This window comes from Ciconia boyciana, chromosome 1 (genome assembly GCF_034638445.1).
Source record: "Ciconia boyciana chromosome 1, ASM3463844v1, whole genome shotgun sequence".
NCBI classification, from domain to species: Eukaryota; Metazoa; Chordata; class Aves; order Ciconiiformes; family Ciconiidae; genus Ciconia; species Ciconia boyciana.
Genome location: NC_132934.1, coordinates 68,246,585 through 68,263,687, shown reverse-complemented (window position 1 = coordinate 68,263,687; position 17,103 = coordinate 68,246,585). Strand labels below are relative to the sequence as shown.

The following is a 17,103-nucleotide window of genomic DNA, read 5'->3' as shown; positions in this document are numbered from 1 at the left end:
GGGGCAAGGGGGGATTTCACCAGAACTGCAAGGAAGGCTGGCTTGGAGGTGTAGCCAATGGCTTACATGTCGCCTTACCACTAATTGGTGCTGTGATGCCAGGCAGTAACCAATCTGTGATGGTGACTAATCCAGCAGGCACTTTAGAAATGAGTACACAGCTGTTTGAAGTCTAAACTATATTGAGTTACAATTTAATTGGTCTGTAATCATGAAGTAAACATTTGCCAGTTGCACTAATCATGTTCAACCCTGATTTAAGCAGCAGTCTCCCTACTGGAAAGTGAGGAAATATTATGGGAAAAGATGAGCAGAGCTTGCCCAACATTTCCATAGATGTTTCCATAGATGTTTCAGAAACTAGCCCTTCTGCTCGGTACATATCCAAGCCCTTCCAGAAGACACTGCTCAGATGCCTGACCTCTCCTCTTCCTGGGAGGACTCTTTGTCCCCTTTGCCTTAAAAGCAGGTCAGGTCTTACCTGCACTTCTTCCAGATAGGAAGTACCTTCTCTCTCCCACAAATGCAGGTGGAACATCATCCCTTCCCAAAGAGCTGTCTGGCATCCGATCCTGCCCTGGATCCCATCCAGTCTCCTTTGTGACATGATCCTTCAGCCCTCCAGTGCTATCCCCATGTCCATTGCCAAAGTGGACCTGCCCCAGGCGCTTAAAGTTTTATGTAGAATTTTTCCCATCACTGGAGCAGAGGTGATTTTCTGCTGATTTCCTATTCAGCACCGCAGGCGAGCCAGAGGCAGGCTCCGAAAAGCCTATGAAAGGCAACTGAATGAATATACTCTTCCCTCCAATTGTGACTCCATCATTTCCTCTCATTATTCTAATAGAAAAAAATCTGTCTCATCTCAGCCCTATTACCTCACACAAAGGAAAATGCTATGTAATCTTGTTAGAGCTGGGCCGCTGCTGGACACATTTTAAGGTCATTGTTCTGGGATGCCAGTCTGCACTGTGTGAGACTGGGAGAAGTGGGAAATGCAATTACTAGGCTATTCAAATCCCTAGAATGAAACCCTGCCGTTAACAGGCAGAAGCCAGCAAGAAAAAGAGCAGTTGCTTTATGAAATTATAGGGTTTGGCTAAATCAGAGTCTAATCAGCACCTCAGTAAAGGAGCAGTGTTAGCTCCTACTGCCATCCATGGAATCTCCTCATTCCCTTCAACCCGATCTTTGGCATCCCCAGTGGAAGCCCAACCTGCAAGATGGGTTATGGTCATGAAGCCAGTGGTGTACAAATCCAATGGAGACAATGGTGGTCCACAGCCAGGATTTACACTGTACTTTGAAATGGGGAAGCCCTAAGAGTTCAGCAACAGGAATCTGCCTGCTGCTGCCATCACCTCATACTGTACTTTGGCTCTGAGCTTCTTGGGAGCAGATTCTGGGATCAAATCTGTCTCCTAATATTCATGGCCTACAGCACCAGTCTTGCTGACTGCTGGTGCAACACAGCTAAGCAGCATGGGGGGAAATTCACATTGCTAAACTCATGGAGCTGTAACCCCCCCACAAGGAATTCACATGCTAGAGCAGAGAAGGGGGCTAGCACTGCTTGTGGCAGTCAGTGAAGCAAAGCGAACAATATGAGTGGGAATGATTGCAACCACCTCATCAAGTTGGCTTCTATTGAGTGGTTAGACACTGACATGTTCCTAATCATTCCCACCCAGGTGAAGCCACAGCACTTTTAGCTGGACAGGTAGCAAAGAAGGAGTCAGAAATCTTGCAGGACAAACATTAAGGAAGACCACATAAGAACAACAATGACCACCACAAACCACAAGCAGAGACAAACTTTTGTCCCAGACTGTTCGACAGCCAACCTCGTACTGTTATGCCCTGTGTTTCCTTCTCCTTCTGCCCCACACTTGAGCTGTACGGCTGGTCTCGCTGGTCTGTCTTGCAGTCAGGCAGTCACTCTTCTTACTGCCTTGATGCCTCTCTTTATCTTCACCTTCCCTGCTGCGTTACCATCCTGCTGCCCATGCTCCCTCAGTCTCCCAAAGGATTTCTGTGCCACAAGATAAGGCTGGGTTCCTGTTGAAAGCAGGACCATTCTTGCAGGTCCCAGAAGGAAGTGATGTGGGCTGAGGTAAGGTTTCTGGTAGAGGAGAAGAAAGCAGCCGATCACCACTGGAGTCTCCAAGTCCCTTGAAGAGACGAGAGTCACTTCCCTGTTTATGCTCCTTATTAGTCCCTATTCTGTTTAATCGGCTTAGACTGATGAGCCGAGGCAGCGGTAGGGATCAGCCAGGCTGTTTAATTAAAGGATTGCAGCTCAGCCCTGCAGTTTGGGGGTTTGTGTAAATGAGCTGCAAGTACATTATTTAATCTGCTGCACAGGGAGGAGTTGGGGCATTAATGAAGCAAACTCTAATTAAAACTAGACGGCTGATGGTTATTAGTGGCATCAGTTCTGACAGGATTTATCTCATTTAGGGAAACGCCTGATCATGGAGGGGGAAAAGAAAGAATAAACCCAAGCTGGTTTATCAAATTCACCACAGCACCACTTGTGACTGGCTGTTCATTCAGCAGGGCTCAGGAGAGCTGCACAGGGAGCGCCTGTGTCTTAGGCTCTCCCATCAGGAGACCTGATGAGTTATTTAGGGGTATGCCTGGCTCACCCAGGAACTGATTGCCTATTCAGGCTGTCTGACCCACATACTTCAGTCTTGATTGACTTTTATTCTGCCTTGGTTCAATGGGGAGCCTGTTCATGATTTGAGCAGGCTTCCCATTTGAGCAGGCTCTGTAAATGATCTGATGAGCTTCTCCCAGCAGCATACTGAGCCATTCCAGAGCAGCATAGCTATCAGCTATGGACATCAGCTCCATGGTGAACCTGAGTTTTTCCCTCTCTGCCATGTTTTTGCCCTCCTCACTGCATTGTGTATGTAACTTCAGATATGAAGGAAGCCCATGGCTGAGTGCAGGACCTGGCAGAGGCTAGAAAGTATTTTCTGGCCAGCATAAAGCTGACCAGTGAGTCTAATAGTCCTGCATGTGCTCTGCCTTTCTTCTGGCACAGCATGGGAAGTAGGGATGCTCTTCTCACCTGAGACAGTCACATAGAGAGATCACATATAAAAGCTGCTCTGTTTCAAAAAGCAAAAGTTCTGTGTGCCTGTTTCTCACCTTCAAATAGCCATGGTGGCTTCAACCATCTCTGTCTCTACATAGAATATTGTGTCCCACACAGACAGATTCAGAACTGCTATTGGGGTCTGAGGGCATTAGAAATGGAGAGGACAAGAGAAAGCCTTGGGAAAAAATAAGAAAAGCAGGAGGCCTGCAGAGTGGAATGAACTACAAAAGACATAAAATGGACAGGCATAGATCAGTAAGAGAAGCCCCTTGAATGGAAGCCCAGATGCAACATGCTGTAGGGGTCACTGTCATTCATCCCCACTTCTGACTTTCCTGGCTCAGACTCATCTTTGGATGCAACTTGCCAAAGTTGTTAAATTACTGAAAAAAATGATTGCTTCCTCTTCAATTTACCTGCCAAACTCCAGGTGAGAAATTTGGTGGTTCCCAGCACAAGGAGGGCAGGCAAACTCAGGCTCAAGGGATGGGTAGGGCCTTTGGGAGTCACTGGGACAAAAGGAAGGCCTGAAGCATGACCGTGACAAAAACAACCCTAGAGCTTAAGACACTGTAGGAGTGACAGCCTTGTAGGGTAACAAAATGCTAGAAACTAAGGCAACTGATCAGAAATAAGATGGAGGCTGGGACAAGAATGGGACAGCGTCAAGGATCAGGGTATGGAGGTAGAACACTATGGCAAAATTGAGCCTCAGTTCAGACAAAAAAGAGCACATAACCAAAACTCTCTCTCTCCAGAAATGCAAGGGTGGCTGTCCCTATCACAGAAACCTCTGCTGTCTCCTCCTCTTCCTTGCCAGCATCTCCCCATCTGCCACGGCGGTTCAGCTGCAGATGTCCCACAGGGCTGTCATGCAAACTTTACCAATGCTTAAAGCCCTCAGCACAGACATCATGGAGATTAACACTTCCATCTTCATACACAAATGGGCAGGAGGGGTCCTGCTTCTTTACCCTGTCTCCAAGTGTGGCTGAACCCTACATTTGAACATATACACACACACACATTCCTGTTCTCTTCACAGTTGTCCAGCACTCACACTTTTCCTTGGAAGGAAATCAGAAACCAGAGTCTGTTCCAGTGAGCAGAACAAACAAGAGAAATATCATTTAAAAAACGCTGTAGCCTCACTACAGCAATTCAGCTGCCCAATTCTGTCCAGAGCCCTCCCTAGTAGCTCAGGCTTCTTATACAGATGCCAAAGGTCAGATGTAAAAGTCTAGCAGTGTGATGAGGGAAATCTTTAAAGAGAAACCTGTTTGCTGTTGACAGAAAGGTGATGAGGCATGAGAAAAAGGAGTAGGTCTGTGAGATGAAGGTGTAAGAAGTTGTGAGAGGAGAAGGAGATGGCAAGACAAGGCCGAGCATGGAAGCTATATGCTGTATGTGCATCTCAAGTATTTTTGAAGCTCCTTGGTCCCCTTGGTCTTGGCACTGATGTCATTCACTGACGAGGGAGAGCTATGACAATTGCTGGTGTACCCACACCTGGCTGCACTGCATACAAGTTGGTAATAGTTAATAGTACCCGTCTATAACTGTCCTTCATTGGCAAGTTCAGGCTATTTCAACACATGTAAAACTGCACTCCCCACCCTGTCTCAGGGTGTGAGACAGAGCCCTGAGTTTGTTTGGTGACTTTTGCTGTAGCTTAAAGGTTATGGGTCTATATTGGTGTGTGTCCAGGCACCTTATAATGTGGGATAACTAATTTGGAGGAGAAGAGTGAAGCATGTGTATGTTGGTGTCAAAGTCATGCAGAAGGGTAAGAAAAGGTACAAGCGTGGATGTGGGTTTTTGGAGGTGCATGGGTGTGTGTGAGTGGAGGCCAGATGGGGTTTGTGAGCAATTACACAACGGTATGAACAGTAATCTCTGGGAGCGAAAAGAGAGGGACAGCAGTGCTGGGGACATGGGACATAAGGGAGGATGGACGAGGGTGGGCATGTATAATATGTGAGTTTTGTCTGAGGCAGGAAGATTAATGATGGATGATAAGGAAGGAGGGAATGGAAAAGAAAAGGTCTTGCTGGCAGCAATTTCCCACCTTGGTGAGGAGTCTGGAGATGAAGGCTTCTGCTCTGCATCAGCTGCTGGGCAACAGAACTGGTGTAAAACAGTTTCATTCCTGTAAGAAAAAACAAACCGTAGCAGGTCAGTGTTCAGCTCACTCATCAGAAAACTCAAGGGAGAATGCCTTTCCCAGGGCTGTTCCAAGGGGACAGTGACTCCCAGTGATGCTAAAAGAGAAATCTGATTATTACATGAACATTTTGCACTCCAAGGTGGTAGGGAGCAGGAGAGAAGGGGGCTGACAATTCTATTCCCCTACTTTACCTGTCCTGCTGCTGATGTCAACATGTAGAGAATGGGGCAAAAGTGCCCAAATAAAAAGTTTTCCTTCTATCAGTATCTGTCTCATGATCCCATACATTTCATGAAAAACAGTTTTGCCTGTCTCTAACTTTTATTTCTTTTGGGACAGAAACATCTCATTAGATGTGTTTCCTTAGATATGTTTCCTATACGTTGTAATCGAAAAAAGTTGATTTTTTGTTGACAGTAGCTAAATTAACCCTGCAGACATTTCTCCTGACACCTCTCTAGAGCACAGAAATGGCGTCAGCACATCAGCACTGGGCATTACCAAAAACAGTAGTGGAAAACTGACAGGACAAGCACAAGTAAGGGGGGCTGAGATCATGATGAGAGGGAGAGATCACAGCAAAGAAAAGCAAAACCATAAGAAGTAACAATCCTGAGCAGAACAGGAAAACAGAAGGCTAAAAATGTGTTTATTAGATAAGAAAGGCAAAAGAATTCATCCAAAGGAAGAAATCCTAGACCAAACTTTCAAAACTGCTCACTAATCTTGAGTGACTTGTTCTTGGTTCCCTTGCCTCGAAACATTTGTGAGGAGCCTGGTTTTCAGGGGTGTTAGGCACTTACCACAGCATTGGAACCCAGTAAGAGCTGCTCAGCACCTCTGAAAATGAGATCCTTTTAAGATATGTCCAGGGTGGCCCTTGAGGTGTCATAGGCAGCACAAATCAACAGCCAATTTTGAACACACTGACCTTCATCAATGAAAAGGAGTCACTAAAGAGATACACAGTGTCAAGGGGGGAAAGTACTAGGGGAATGGAAAAGAAAATTAAGAGAGGAGAAGAAAAGCAGGGGAGATAAAGCAGGCTGAATCCTCAGATGGCATAAAATGACCCTGTCTCCAAGTCAGTGGAACAGCACTGTTCCCATGCTACTGCGGAGACCCAGGGCTCAAATGGGGTCATCTCCTTTTAAAAATATTTTTACAGCTTCTAACCCAGACATAAGCAGTAAAGCTAAGTCTCCTGGCTTGTCAGGAGGGTCTCACATTCTTCCAAAGGCCCTGCCACACTTTCCATCACTCTGAAATGTGAAGCTTATCACCTTTGTCTTTCTCAAAATCTGACAGACGTGGCCACAAAGATAGCTAAATTACAGATGATGGTGATACTGTTCCCAGCCACCTCCTTCCGGCCTCCCAGCTAGCTTAATATAACAAACGGCTTAGTTCTTCCGCTTCCTTGGCTTCCAGTGCATTCTCAAAAGGAATCTTTCCTTAGAAACAAGAGGATTGGCAGGAACAACACAGCAGGGGACAGACGAAAGCATTAGCTTTACCTCACTGACCTCTGCCCATGCCCTCGGTCCCTGCCTGTGACATGCAACCTGCTGGAAAAGAGAGGACATGTTTGTGTGACATATCAAACTCATCTCCTGGTATTCCATTTCTGTAACTACCCAGCTCACATCCCTTCTCTCCTGCCAGCCTGGTTATTGCTGGTTCTATGTTGTTTCTAATTTAAACTTCTCAGGTGGCAAGTACCTATCTGACTGGTGAGTCCATAAATTACTTGTGTTGTCTTTTTACTGAAGCAAGCGGTGGGATCACATTTGAGTCTATGTTCAAGCAGGCTCACACAAATAGTCCAGCTTCTACATCTCGTCACTCTGCTTCCAGCTAGAATCCGTCAGGAATTTCCTGATACAATTTTGGTTTTGCATAAAAACACCGATTCATCAAATTTAAACTATCTGGTGAAAACATCTTGGGTTTGACAAAGGTTCTTCAAATTACAGGGCTTTACCTGGATTTCCTGGCAGGCTGCTGGAGGGCCGTGCCTCCATATCCCACCTCTCTAGTGCAGCCATGCCATACAAGTAGCCCCTTGGAGAGGGGCCATCAGGTTTTCCACCCAGCTCTTTGTTCTGCCCAACTCCCAGAGCAGCAACGCTGGGAGCTGGCTAGCCCAAGAGGTGTGGAGCACCTGCACCAAGTCACTCAGCTCTGCAGAGCAGCTCTGGAGTCACAGACATTGTCAGCTGCAGCATGGAAATGCACAAGGCTCTCAGCTGATTCAGCAACAGCCGACATTCATTCTGAGGAGCATGCTTGGTTTCAGAAGTATTATATATTGGCATTTCCTGCTGAATTTCATCTCTACAGGAACAGCTGGGAAAAAAAGGGCCTACTTCTGGATAAAAGTAACAACATATTTTGAAATCATAGAACCATAGAATCATTTAGGTTGGAAAAGACCTTTAAGATCATCAAGTCCAACTGTTAACCTAGCACTGCCAAGTCCACCACTAAACCATAGAATCACAGAATCATAGAATCATTAAGGTTGGAAAAGACCTCTAGGATCATCTAGTCCAACCATCAAACCAACACCTCCATGCCTACTAAACCATGTCCCAAAGTGACACATCTACATGTTTTTTGAACTCCTCCGGGGATGGTGACTCCACCACCTCTCTGGGCAGCCTGCTCCAATGCTTGACCACCCTTTCAGTAAAGAAATTGTTCCTAATATCCAATCTAAACCTCCCCTGGTGCAACTTGAGGCCATTCCCTCTTGTCCTATTGCTTGTTACCTGGGAGAAGAGACCAACACCCATCTCACTACAACCTCCTTTCAGATAGTTGTAGAGAGCAATAAGGTCTCCTCTGAGCCTCCTCTTCTCCAGGCTAAACAACCCCAGTTCCCTCAGCCCCTCCTCATAAGATTTGTTCTCTAGACTCTTCACCAGCTTCCAAATGGAATCTTCCAAAAAATGGACAGCCCAAATTTCAGCCATTTCTAATCTCAACACTTCCCTAAATGAACTACACTGTTCTCTGCTTTTATGTGAACAGCAGATGCACCACTCCAATTCCTAATTACACATGAAGAAAGCAAACAACAGGGAGAGAAAACAAAGGGAAGAAGAGGAAGGAACGAGGACAGACAAAAAACAGATAAATGGAAGCCTGTATATAGATGAAATGCCTTGCTAGTTAATTATCAGGATAGAAATTTTCTCTTTACAGAGAAAAGTAAAGGGGAAACAGGGAAAGGAAGAGTAGTGTGAAGTTACAGGACTTTAGGCTCAGTCTCCTGTGGGCGTTTTAAGAAAAAATATCTCACAGATACTCTTCAGAGAATCAGTATGCTCTGAGCACTGCAGCTGCACAGTCAGCTGTTGACTCTGGTTCTCATGATTTCTCATGTGTGTTTAACACTAACCTTGGGTATTTTCTGCCCAAACCACAGTCCTCTTGAACTTCTGAGATCCCAAGATCTCTGGAGTAGTTGTGCACCTTACATACCACTACCAGATGTTGATCATCCCCACAGGCAGAAATCTGCCTCCAGGCCATTTGGGATCCTTGAGTCCCCCTCTGGGGGCCATGACTTCCATCGAGAAGCCACCAGGGAGGTGGTGAGGAGCAGACACTGCCTGATAGGGGTAAATATATGAGGTGTAAATGGATATTCCAAGACTGTGCTGAAAACTCTTCCCCTGACTGGGGCCAGGGAAGGATATCTTATTACTCATGTTAAATCTGAGTTCCCCAAATGCCCAAAAGCAGTTGGATTTCTGGGTCTATTTACATTCTTCTTTTACAGCTTGCTTGTCTTTCTCTTTTGTGCTACCCAGGTGTACACCACAGGGACTGGGCTCCACCTTGGAGACTCTCCTTGTTCATTTTCCTCTTTCTTTCCATCTCTTGATCCTGCATATATCTAATATTTTGCAAATCCATGCCCTTGCCTTTGCAGCATAGCATGCATAGCCGAGACAGGAGCTGGGAGAGAGGGTTAACTTGGTATGGAAGAACTGGATCTGTTTCCACCCTGAAGAAGCTGTATTAATTGCTATCTGGACAAAGCAGCTTTCATCCGGGTGCAAAAGGCAAGTGTTCTGGGCCTTACTATTACTTCTAAGCCTAAAGTAAGTGCTCTAGGAAAGCAGCTGTCTTCTTAACTGTGTGAAGTCTTCAGGTAAAATGTTATTTTTATTGCTGGGATTCAAGAGGGCCTGGCTGGGTTGTAATGGCTGGTGGCTACCTGGATTTCATTCCCCTGTGGTGTTGTCAACCTTTGCAGCTTTAAAGTGAGTCTTGAGACATTTAGTATCTGTCTGAAGTCAGTGTAAGACTTTTGATGGTGGGTATTTTTCCTTTCTGTGCTTTCTTTTTATTTTGTTTTTAAACAAATCTTACTTCATAAGTCAGAAAGGCTACAAAAAACTTGAATGTGCAGCCTCTGAGGAGGTAAACACCAGAGAGCATAAGGCTTGTTTTGCCTTTGAAAAACAGGGAGGAAGGCAACATGTCTTCAATCCAGTGACAGTTGATTCAGACTCATTACTTTTGGGATGATGATCTGTAATTTTTTTTCTTTTTCAATACTTCAGGTAGGTGGCAATGGTCTACAAATTAAAAGGGCAGGTCCAGGGCTTGCTTTTTTGCCTTTCTGTCTCTTCCTCTATGTCCTTTACCTTGCCTTCCTCAGACTCACAAACCATCACAGAGACTGCAGCTAAGCAAACACTGTTGTGGGCAGATCAGGCAGGTGATTGGGAAGAGAGGCAATTTCTCCCATCTGTCAGGATACCGTTGAACTGTTCTGTTTCCAATTTATCGTTTTAAAAACAAACAAATTATTATCTCTTGGGCTGCACCCTGATGAAGTCTTGGAAGGGAAAAGTCAGCAAGAAGAAAAGGTGTTCTGGGTGAGTGAAGAGGAGTTGGGTGGTACAAAAGAGGAAGAGGCTAACAGAGAGGAGGAGGCATGCTGAAGGGCCTATTGAAGTAAATGTTGCCAGCAGTATGTGAATTGTATGTGGAGGAGCAGCAGAGGACAAGGGCAAGCATAGATGCAAAAGAAGGACTGGGAACAGCCTGAGCCTGTCAGTGCCTTGCTCTGTCTAGCTGGGACACATGTTCCAGAGGCAAGGATTTGACAGTCCAGACCTATCTTAAATGCAGAGAAAGCTACGCTTGGCCCAGAAGTAACCCGTGCTGTCAATTGAAATGTTAGCCCCCTCTCCTCTGAGAGAAAACAACTGACTGAATTTTATTCAGTTGTCTTTAACATTGCTCCTGACAAGAGGTATCCTCCAGCCAGCTGCCTGCAGCCTCAATGGGGGTATCTGTGAATGAACTGTCCGGCCACAGCAATTCCTGCTCTGTGATGAACTTTAGAGAAGCCTGTGCCAAACCTCCTGGCTAGCACAAACTGTCTAGTCAGCTCAGGAATTAGCTCTACCTTTCTGGTTTCTTAGAAAGTTGGACTGTGCTGCAAAGGGGCCCCCCTGACTCATGCTGCCTTGGTCTTTACACCTACGGATCCCAAAGACCTAAGCCTCTTCTCTTTTAAAAACTGGAAGAGTTGAGCTCCAAAAATTGAAAGTGTCTGTAGCTACCTCGATTGCACATCACAGAGCCAAAGGAGTGCAAACTTTCCTAAAATTGCCTTAATGCTGTATCTTCCCTTTGGACAAGTGCCTAGGGCTTTATGTTCAGACAAGGGCCTGGGGCTTTATGTTCATTCAGTGTTGTTGCCCATCCTAAGCACCAGTGCCCACTCGTTTAGCATTGATGATAGCTGTCCTGAAACAGAGATGCCTGTCTGCTGAGAGCTGTATTACGCTAAACAAGTCTAACCCCTTTTTCTTCTTCTCCTGCCCCCTGCAAAAGCAAACTCCCAACCCAGACAGCATATGGAAAACCGTGGTGCTCCCTGCTCTCCAGCAGTCAGCTTTAATTAAACAAATATCCAGTGTGGCCTGTTCCCATAGAAAAAGAGCAGTTCTGTGTTTTTCTGCATGAATGATTTTAGACTACAAGAAATGCCAAAACAAGACAGAATGAAAATTGCTCTCACGAGTACACAGATCGTGCTTCTCTCTAACATGCTGCGTCACCCCTACATCCCACTGTGACTGCTACCCTGGTCAGTTATGTAGGATAGCTGGCATGGCCCCTACTGCAACAACAATGAAGATCACGGGGTTCTCCAACTGCCAGTACTTGCTTAGCCTCTGTAGCCTGGTACTTGGGCCCTGCTGGCCTGCATATTCAGCAGCCTTGCCCTTGGCCCAAGTGCACATCAGTTCTTAGAAATCTGACAATGCTGAAAGGCAAATGGTGATCCCTCAAGCAATGTTCAATCAGTAAATAACTAGTCCAACTCATGTAGCCTTTCTGGTTTCTCTTTAAAACTCCACCTTTTGAAGAAATGCTAGAGGCTTTGACCAAAAGTCATTGTTTGTAGTGCTGGATATCTCAGCTTTCCTGAAGTCTTTTGATACTTGTCTCTATCTTGCATTTTTTTTGGATAGCTGCCAAGAGAACAGATGGAGTCACAGAAAATCATGGCCTAGAAGCGGAAGATTAAAGGCAGAAAGAGTCGAAGGAGAACTGAATTCATCTCAGATGAAGTTTTACTGGCTGTTATCTTTCCTAAGATGAGGACTGGAGAACCACAAACAAGAACTATTTAGCAATGCTAAGTTTATGAAAGGCTGGTTGCACCGTCTTCTGAGTCCCCCAAAATGGTAGCTCAATGCTACCTCTACCTACCACGGAGCTGTGATACAACCTAGCTAAGGTTAGCTGCAGGCCTTACTCCTCCTATCATCTCCCTCCTGTGCTAGATCTATTTCTGATTCCAGTCAACCTGGAACTGAGAGTTGAAGTGAGATCTGAAAGAGGCAGTGTTTCCAAAAGAGTATCTTCTAGCAACTAGCTGTTTCTCCCCCGGTTCTTCACTCTTCACTCCAAAATACCCTCACTAAAACTTTCTCTCCATCTTAATTACTCATCTTGATTGTAGGTCGTTAGACTGGTGTTTTGGAGGGAGTTGAGTATGGGCAGAGTTTATGTTGTAGGGAAACCATACATGATTAAAAATAAATTCAAGGTAATTTCTGGAATTTAAGTTCTTTAACTCCTTGTAAGTCTCATGGCTTCCTCATTGTTATGGGATACTGTTGATGGCAAGAATTTGTCAAGATTCAGAGGGAAACTGGACATTTTAAAGACTATCCTATGAGAATACTTAATGCAGATTCTTCTCAAAGCCAATGTATAGGACTCAAACTTCTCAGCATTAGAAGGTGGCTTTTATGGGTGTCCCATGGCTATCTACTGTGACTCTTCTTGCTCTTCCCTCTTGAACATTTGATGTCGGCTATCTCTGAAAAACAGCTACACAAAACAGACTCACAAATCTGACTGTCTGAGAAATCCTGTGTTAAAGGGCAAGGGGCTTAGTAGCCAAGATACGGAAGTGTAGGAGTGCAACAGGACTGAAACTGTCATTTTCTTTTACACTGCCAGTAACTACAACAATCCCAATCTGAGTGTCCCCAGGATGCATCTTAGGAATGGACTGATTTGGTAATCTTCTCTAAATTGTCAAAGACTTCTGTATTCAGTCCAAAAATGTCCCAGTATTAATCCCCAAAGAGGAGAATGAGACTGAAGCAGTCTGGAGACAGATTTGCATGGTACGTTGCTGAAGATGAAACTACAACAAATGAAGCAGGGGGAAGAACTGAGCAAAAGATGATAGGAAAATGCTTTGGAATTTGTGTGTGTTGACCCAGCAAGCTCTTACCAACACCTTTAGGCTACTTTGGTTTTATTTCCCCTTCTCTAACTTCTCAGCCTCTGCCTCTTCCTATATTGCACTTCACATCTGTTGGTTTTATGGCTATAGATTTACTTCGCTATCCAAGTCATCACTGCCTCGACTCCCTCATCAGAAACATCCTCTCAAGTGAGTATCCTTAGTCCTTTAGCTATCTGGAAGGTCAGTGCCGTATTTGTAAAGGGCTTGCATATGCCACTATAGTCTATGCAGAACCACTTTTTATCTGTTCCACATACTTGTCATTGACTCTCTGGTCTGTTGCCTACAGGGGGAGATGTTCATAATGTATCTATGTGCAGAGTGCCGGTTACATCATCCAGATCTAGGATTTTCTTAACTTGTTTCAGACCAGGGACTGTCTAGCTCTGCCTGTAACCCTTCAAAGGCTTAGATATCTAATTAATTGTATGAAAAAATGAAGATGTGTCTAGATGATGTCTAGATGCCAGCACATAACTACTGCCTACAAAAACAAATTGCTGAAGAAACCCCCTGGCAGTGTCAGCATGATGGATGAATGGATAGCATACACATACATGCCCAGCCTTGCCAGGATGCATGGTAGCTCTTCTTTCAGTCCACTTGAGTGCCTATCATTCCACAGCTCTTTCTTTAGCATTCTCAGTGCTGTTCCTACTTCTTCCCTCCTCTGCCCCCCCAAGTCATGCTGGGAGGGGTGAAGAGGGGAGAACTTACCAGTAGCATCTATACTCTCTGCTTGCCTGCCAAAAATGAAAAATCAAATATGTTTTGTAGTCTGCAACTTGGCCTGCCTTGAACACCTTATGAGTGTTGGAGAAAATGTCTTCTTCCATGATGTTTATCCAGAAATTTGATGATCAAAAGATCAGAGCTCATCCTCTAAAACCTACTTAGCACCTGCTTAATCATCATATTGTTTCTGGTACAAATTCATTTTAAGTCATATATCCTTTGTATAGCATTACTATAAATTTGTTTGTGTAGTGCTAGGGGATGGGATGAAGACAGGATTCCCATTGACAGAGTATTTCCAGTTTCTCACCAGAATACGATGATTTTATATCATATAAAATATCTTAAAACAAATTCACCTCGGTAGTATAAAATACCATATGCATACACTACTGTTTGGAAAGTGAAAATTCAATGTGACATGCTGACGCAAATGTGTGTCTTTGAGCTATTGTGAAGCTATTGAGCTATCTGAAGCTTTGAGCTTCAGAACACAGCACAGCTTGGAAGGATAAGCACAAGGCACTGTGCTGAGGAAATGGAATTTCCTGTGATGGAGGAAGAAGATCTGAGCCAATGCTGCTGTGATCTGATCTTTTTTTGGTTAACTAGTTGGGTGACTATAACAGATATGTCAAATATGCCATTCGTTTATGACCATCTGCTTCTGGGGATGGAGATATTAATGCCATATCTTCCTGAACAGTTGGTTTCTCAGCTTACTTTAGTCCATATATGTGGCAGGCATTTCTCCTGTACATCCTCACTCTTACCTTGAAGAAATTCTTGGGGAAAAGTGTGGGCATGAGTGGCAGATGAGTGCATGGATATCAGAAAGAATTTGGGGTGTTTTGCACCAACTTCAGTGCGAAGAACATGACCAGTGGACAAATGTGTGTGGATGTGTACTAAAGAGGGTCTGAGCATGAAGGGATAGTGTGAGCTGGCATTCCTGAGCTTAGGGTAAGAGTCAGCAATGTGTCTGGGAGATGGTGAAAATGAGCTGTGGTCTCTTGTGTTCTGGCTCAGTGGGGTCTGCTCCTCTGCCATAGACCTAGACACTCTCTTTTCTCTTGTTGGTGACAGGCTACTTGACAGAAATTTCCTTACCCGAGGATCTAGGCTCCAGACATCACTAGTAAGAGTGAGGAAGACTGGAAAGATGTCACCTGTGGATTCACTGTATTCAGTGAAAATTGCTGCTGACAAGTCCATTTTGTTACCAAGAAACACTTAAAGGAAATCTAATCCATTTGTTAAGCCTACAAGGAGTGGTTGGGCTAACTGCCAGATTTCCCCTACGTGCTAGAAATGGGTAAGAGTAGAAAAAGGAATGGAACACACTCCAGGAATCAACTGGAGGGGAAGAGTCCATACTGGCTTCTGGGTCCAGTCTGCCAGATAATTTCCTTGTGAAAGCCAGAAGCAAAGTCTGGGGCCCGCTTTGGACCCACTTCCAGCACTTCTCATGCTAGGTGGTGCACTACTCTTTGTGCAGTTTTGTGGCCCTTGGTTCTTCAGCTACAGTGGCATGAAAGAACTTAGTTAAGGTGAACTAAGGATGATACACTCACTCAATTATCTGTGGAATAACTTCATTATAACCAGAGTCAGTCTAGGTGACAGAAATTGTCCACAGGAGGAAACTTAAGATTAAGTATCTACTGTACAGAGAAAGTCTGATCCTTAAAGCAGTAAACATAATGTATTGCATACACATGCAGTGCCTTAATAAAAGGCAGCAGCTTGAAGAGATTTGGAAATAGTACTCAACTTGGATGGAACAAAACATTCAGATTTGGGACACGTGGGAGAAGCTAGCATTGTTGAAAGCTCTCTGTAGAGAGGTACTGCTATCTCTGATGTAGCTATGTTGGTGTCTCTTACAGAATTACTAGTTGAGGAAATACTCTTTGGGTTTATGGGGGATGCTTCTCATGTCCTCATATTTGCCCAGCAGAAGTGATTCACTCAGAAGCTTCTCCTCTTGCTATTAATTTCTTTCCTAAGGCACACTAGGAACAGGGATAAGGGGAATGATTAAGCAATTCCCAGGAAGAAACTTCCTGGGTGGAAGAGTTTGTCATCATCTGCTAGAGGGGTTGGGTGGGCTGCCTCTCCTTAAATGTCTTTGAATCACATGTCAATGGGGAGTCCATTCATTCCATTGAAATTGGATTTCTCTCTTCCAGAGGAACATCAGCCACATAGAGCATGGCTGTCTGCTGATTGGATTGGTGCTTTGTAAGCACTAAGAGGAAGAAGGCAAAGTGGCCACAGTGGGAGGAAATGCTGTATGTTGGACTATGCAATAGCCCAATGTGCACCACCAGTCTTGTTTAGATCCTCTGTCAATGGTGGAAACAGTTCATGACTTATTGTGATAGACAAGTCACAACATCATTTGCTCTGACTTGCTAACAGGGTGAATAGTGGTACTCAGGAAAAAGAGCTATTGTATGAAAGAGCAATCTGATATTCTAAGTGTATGTGCACAGCTAATCATGTGGAGGGGATCCTCCAGTGACACATGCAACACTCACTGGGAGTGAGCAGAGGTTTAATAAGTTGTAGCCAAAACTATACTTCAGATATCACAACTAGGAAGCTGCTATGTAAATCTGAAGCATGTGTGAGGGGGAGTTTGTGTAAGTTCCTGAAATCATTTCGATTAAATAATTACCATAAACAGAAGTCGTATCGATTAATTTCTTAATGGAAAAATGGTATATTAATTCAAAACTACTTTTCCAAGACAACATGTGACCTTTTCCAAGATGGAAACCCTCACTTCCAACTATCTTCAATATCATCATTTCTTTTAAAGGTTATATATGTAATGGAATAATTACATGTCTGCAAATGCATGCTGGTAATGACCTTCTGTAGCTTTGAAACATCTTTTCATACCTCTTCTGTTTGTACTATACAAAGGCCCTTTCTTCTTTGTTCAAATAATAGATTTATAACTACATAAAATGGGAATAGCTGGCAAAAGCTCATTTTTAATTACACTGATGAGCATTCTCCAAATCCCCTCCAGTTCTTCATATAACAATTATAGTTTGTCAACCTAATACCAATGAGTATGTGGTCCTCCTAAAGAGATCCAGAACTAGCACTCTGCCTGAATGCTCTGCTAGCAGACTAAACACCTTTCTTCTTCTCTCATATTTTGTGCTAATATGTATGAACACTATCAAAAAGCCAAGACTTGTGTTAGTGGAATTGGCAACCCTTTTCATAATTACTGGGACTATGAGATAAAAAAGGAATTTAGGTCTCTTC

The 17,103-nt window shown here is 44.2% G+C and overlaps 1 protein-coding gene across 5 annotated transcripts in view; it reads right to left on the bottom strand.

The window, feature by feature from the left end:
• Nucleotides 1-17,103, bottom strand: part of IQSEC3 (IQ motif and Sec7 domain ArfGEF 3) — a 109,505-nt gene that overhangs the window by 54,093 nt on the left and 38,309 nt on the right. For all 5 annotated transcript variants that reach the window (XM_072872944.1, XM_072872926.1, XM_072872908.1 and 2 more), the window contains exon 2: nucleotides 5,178-5,258. In XM_072872944.1, coding sequence (XP_072729045.1) covers nucleotides 5,178-5,258 — 81 coding nt within the window. The remainder of the gene's footprint in view (nucleotides 1-5,177; nucleotides 5,259-17,103) is intronic.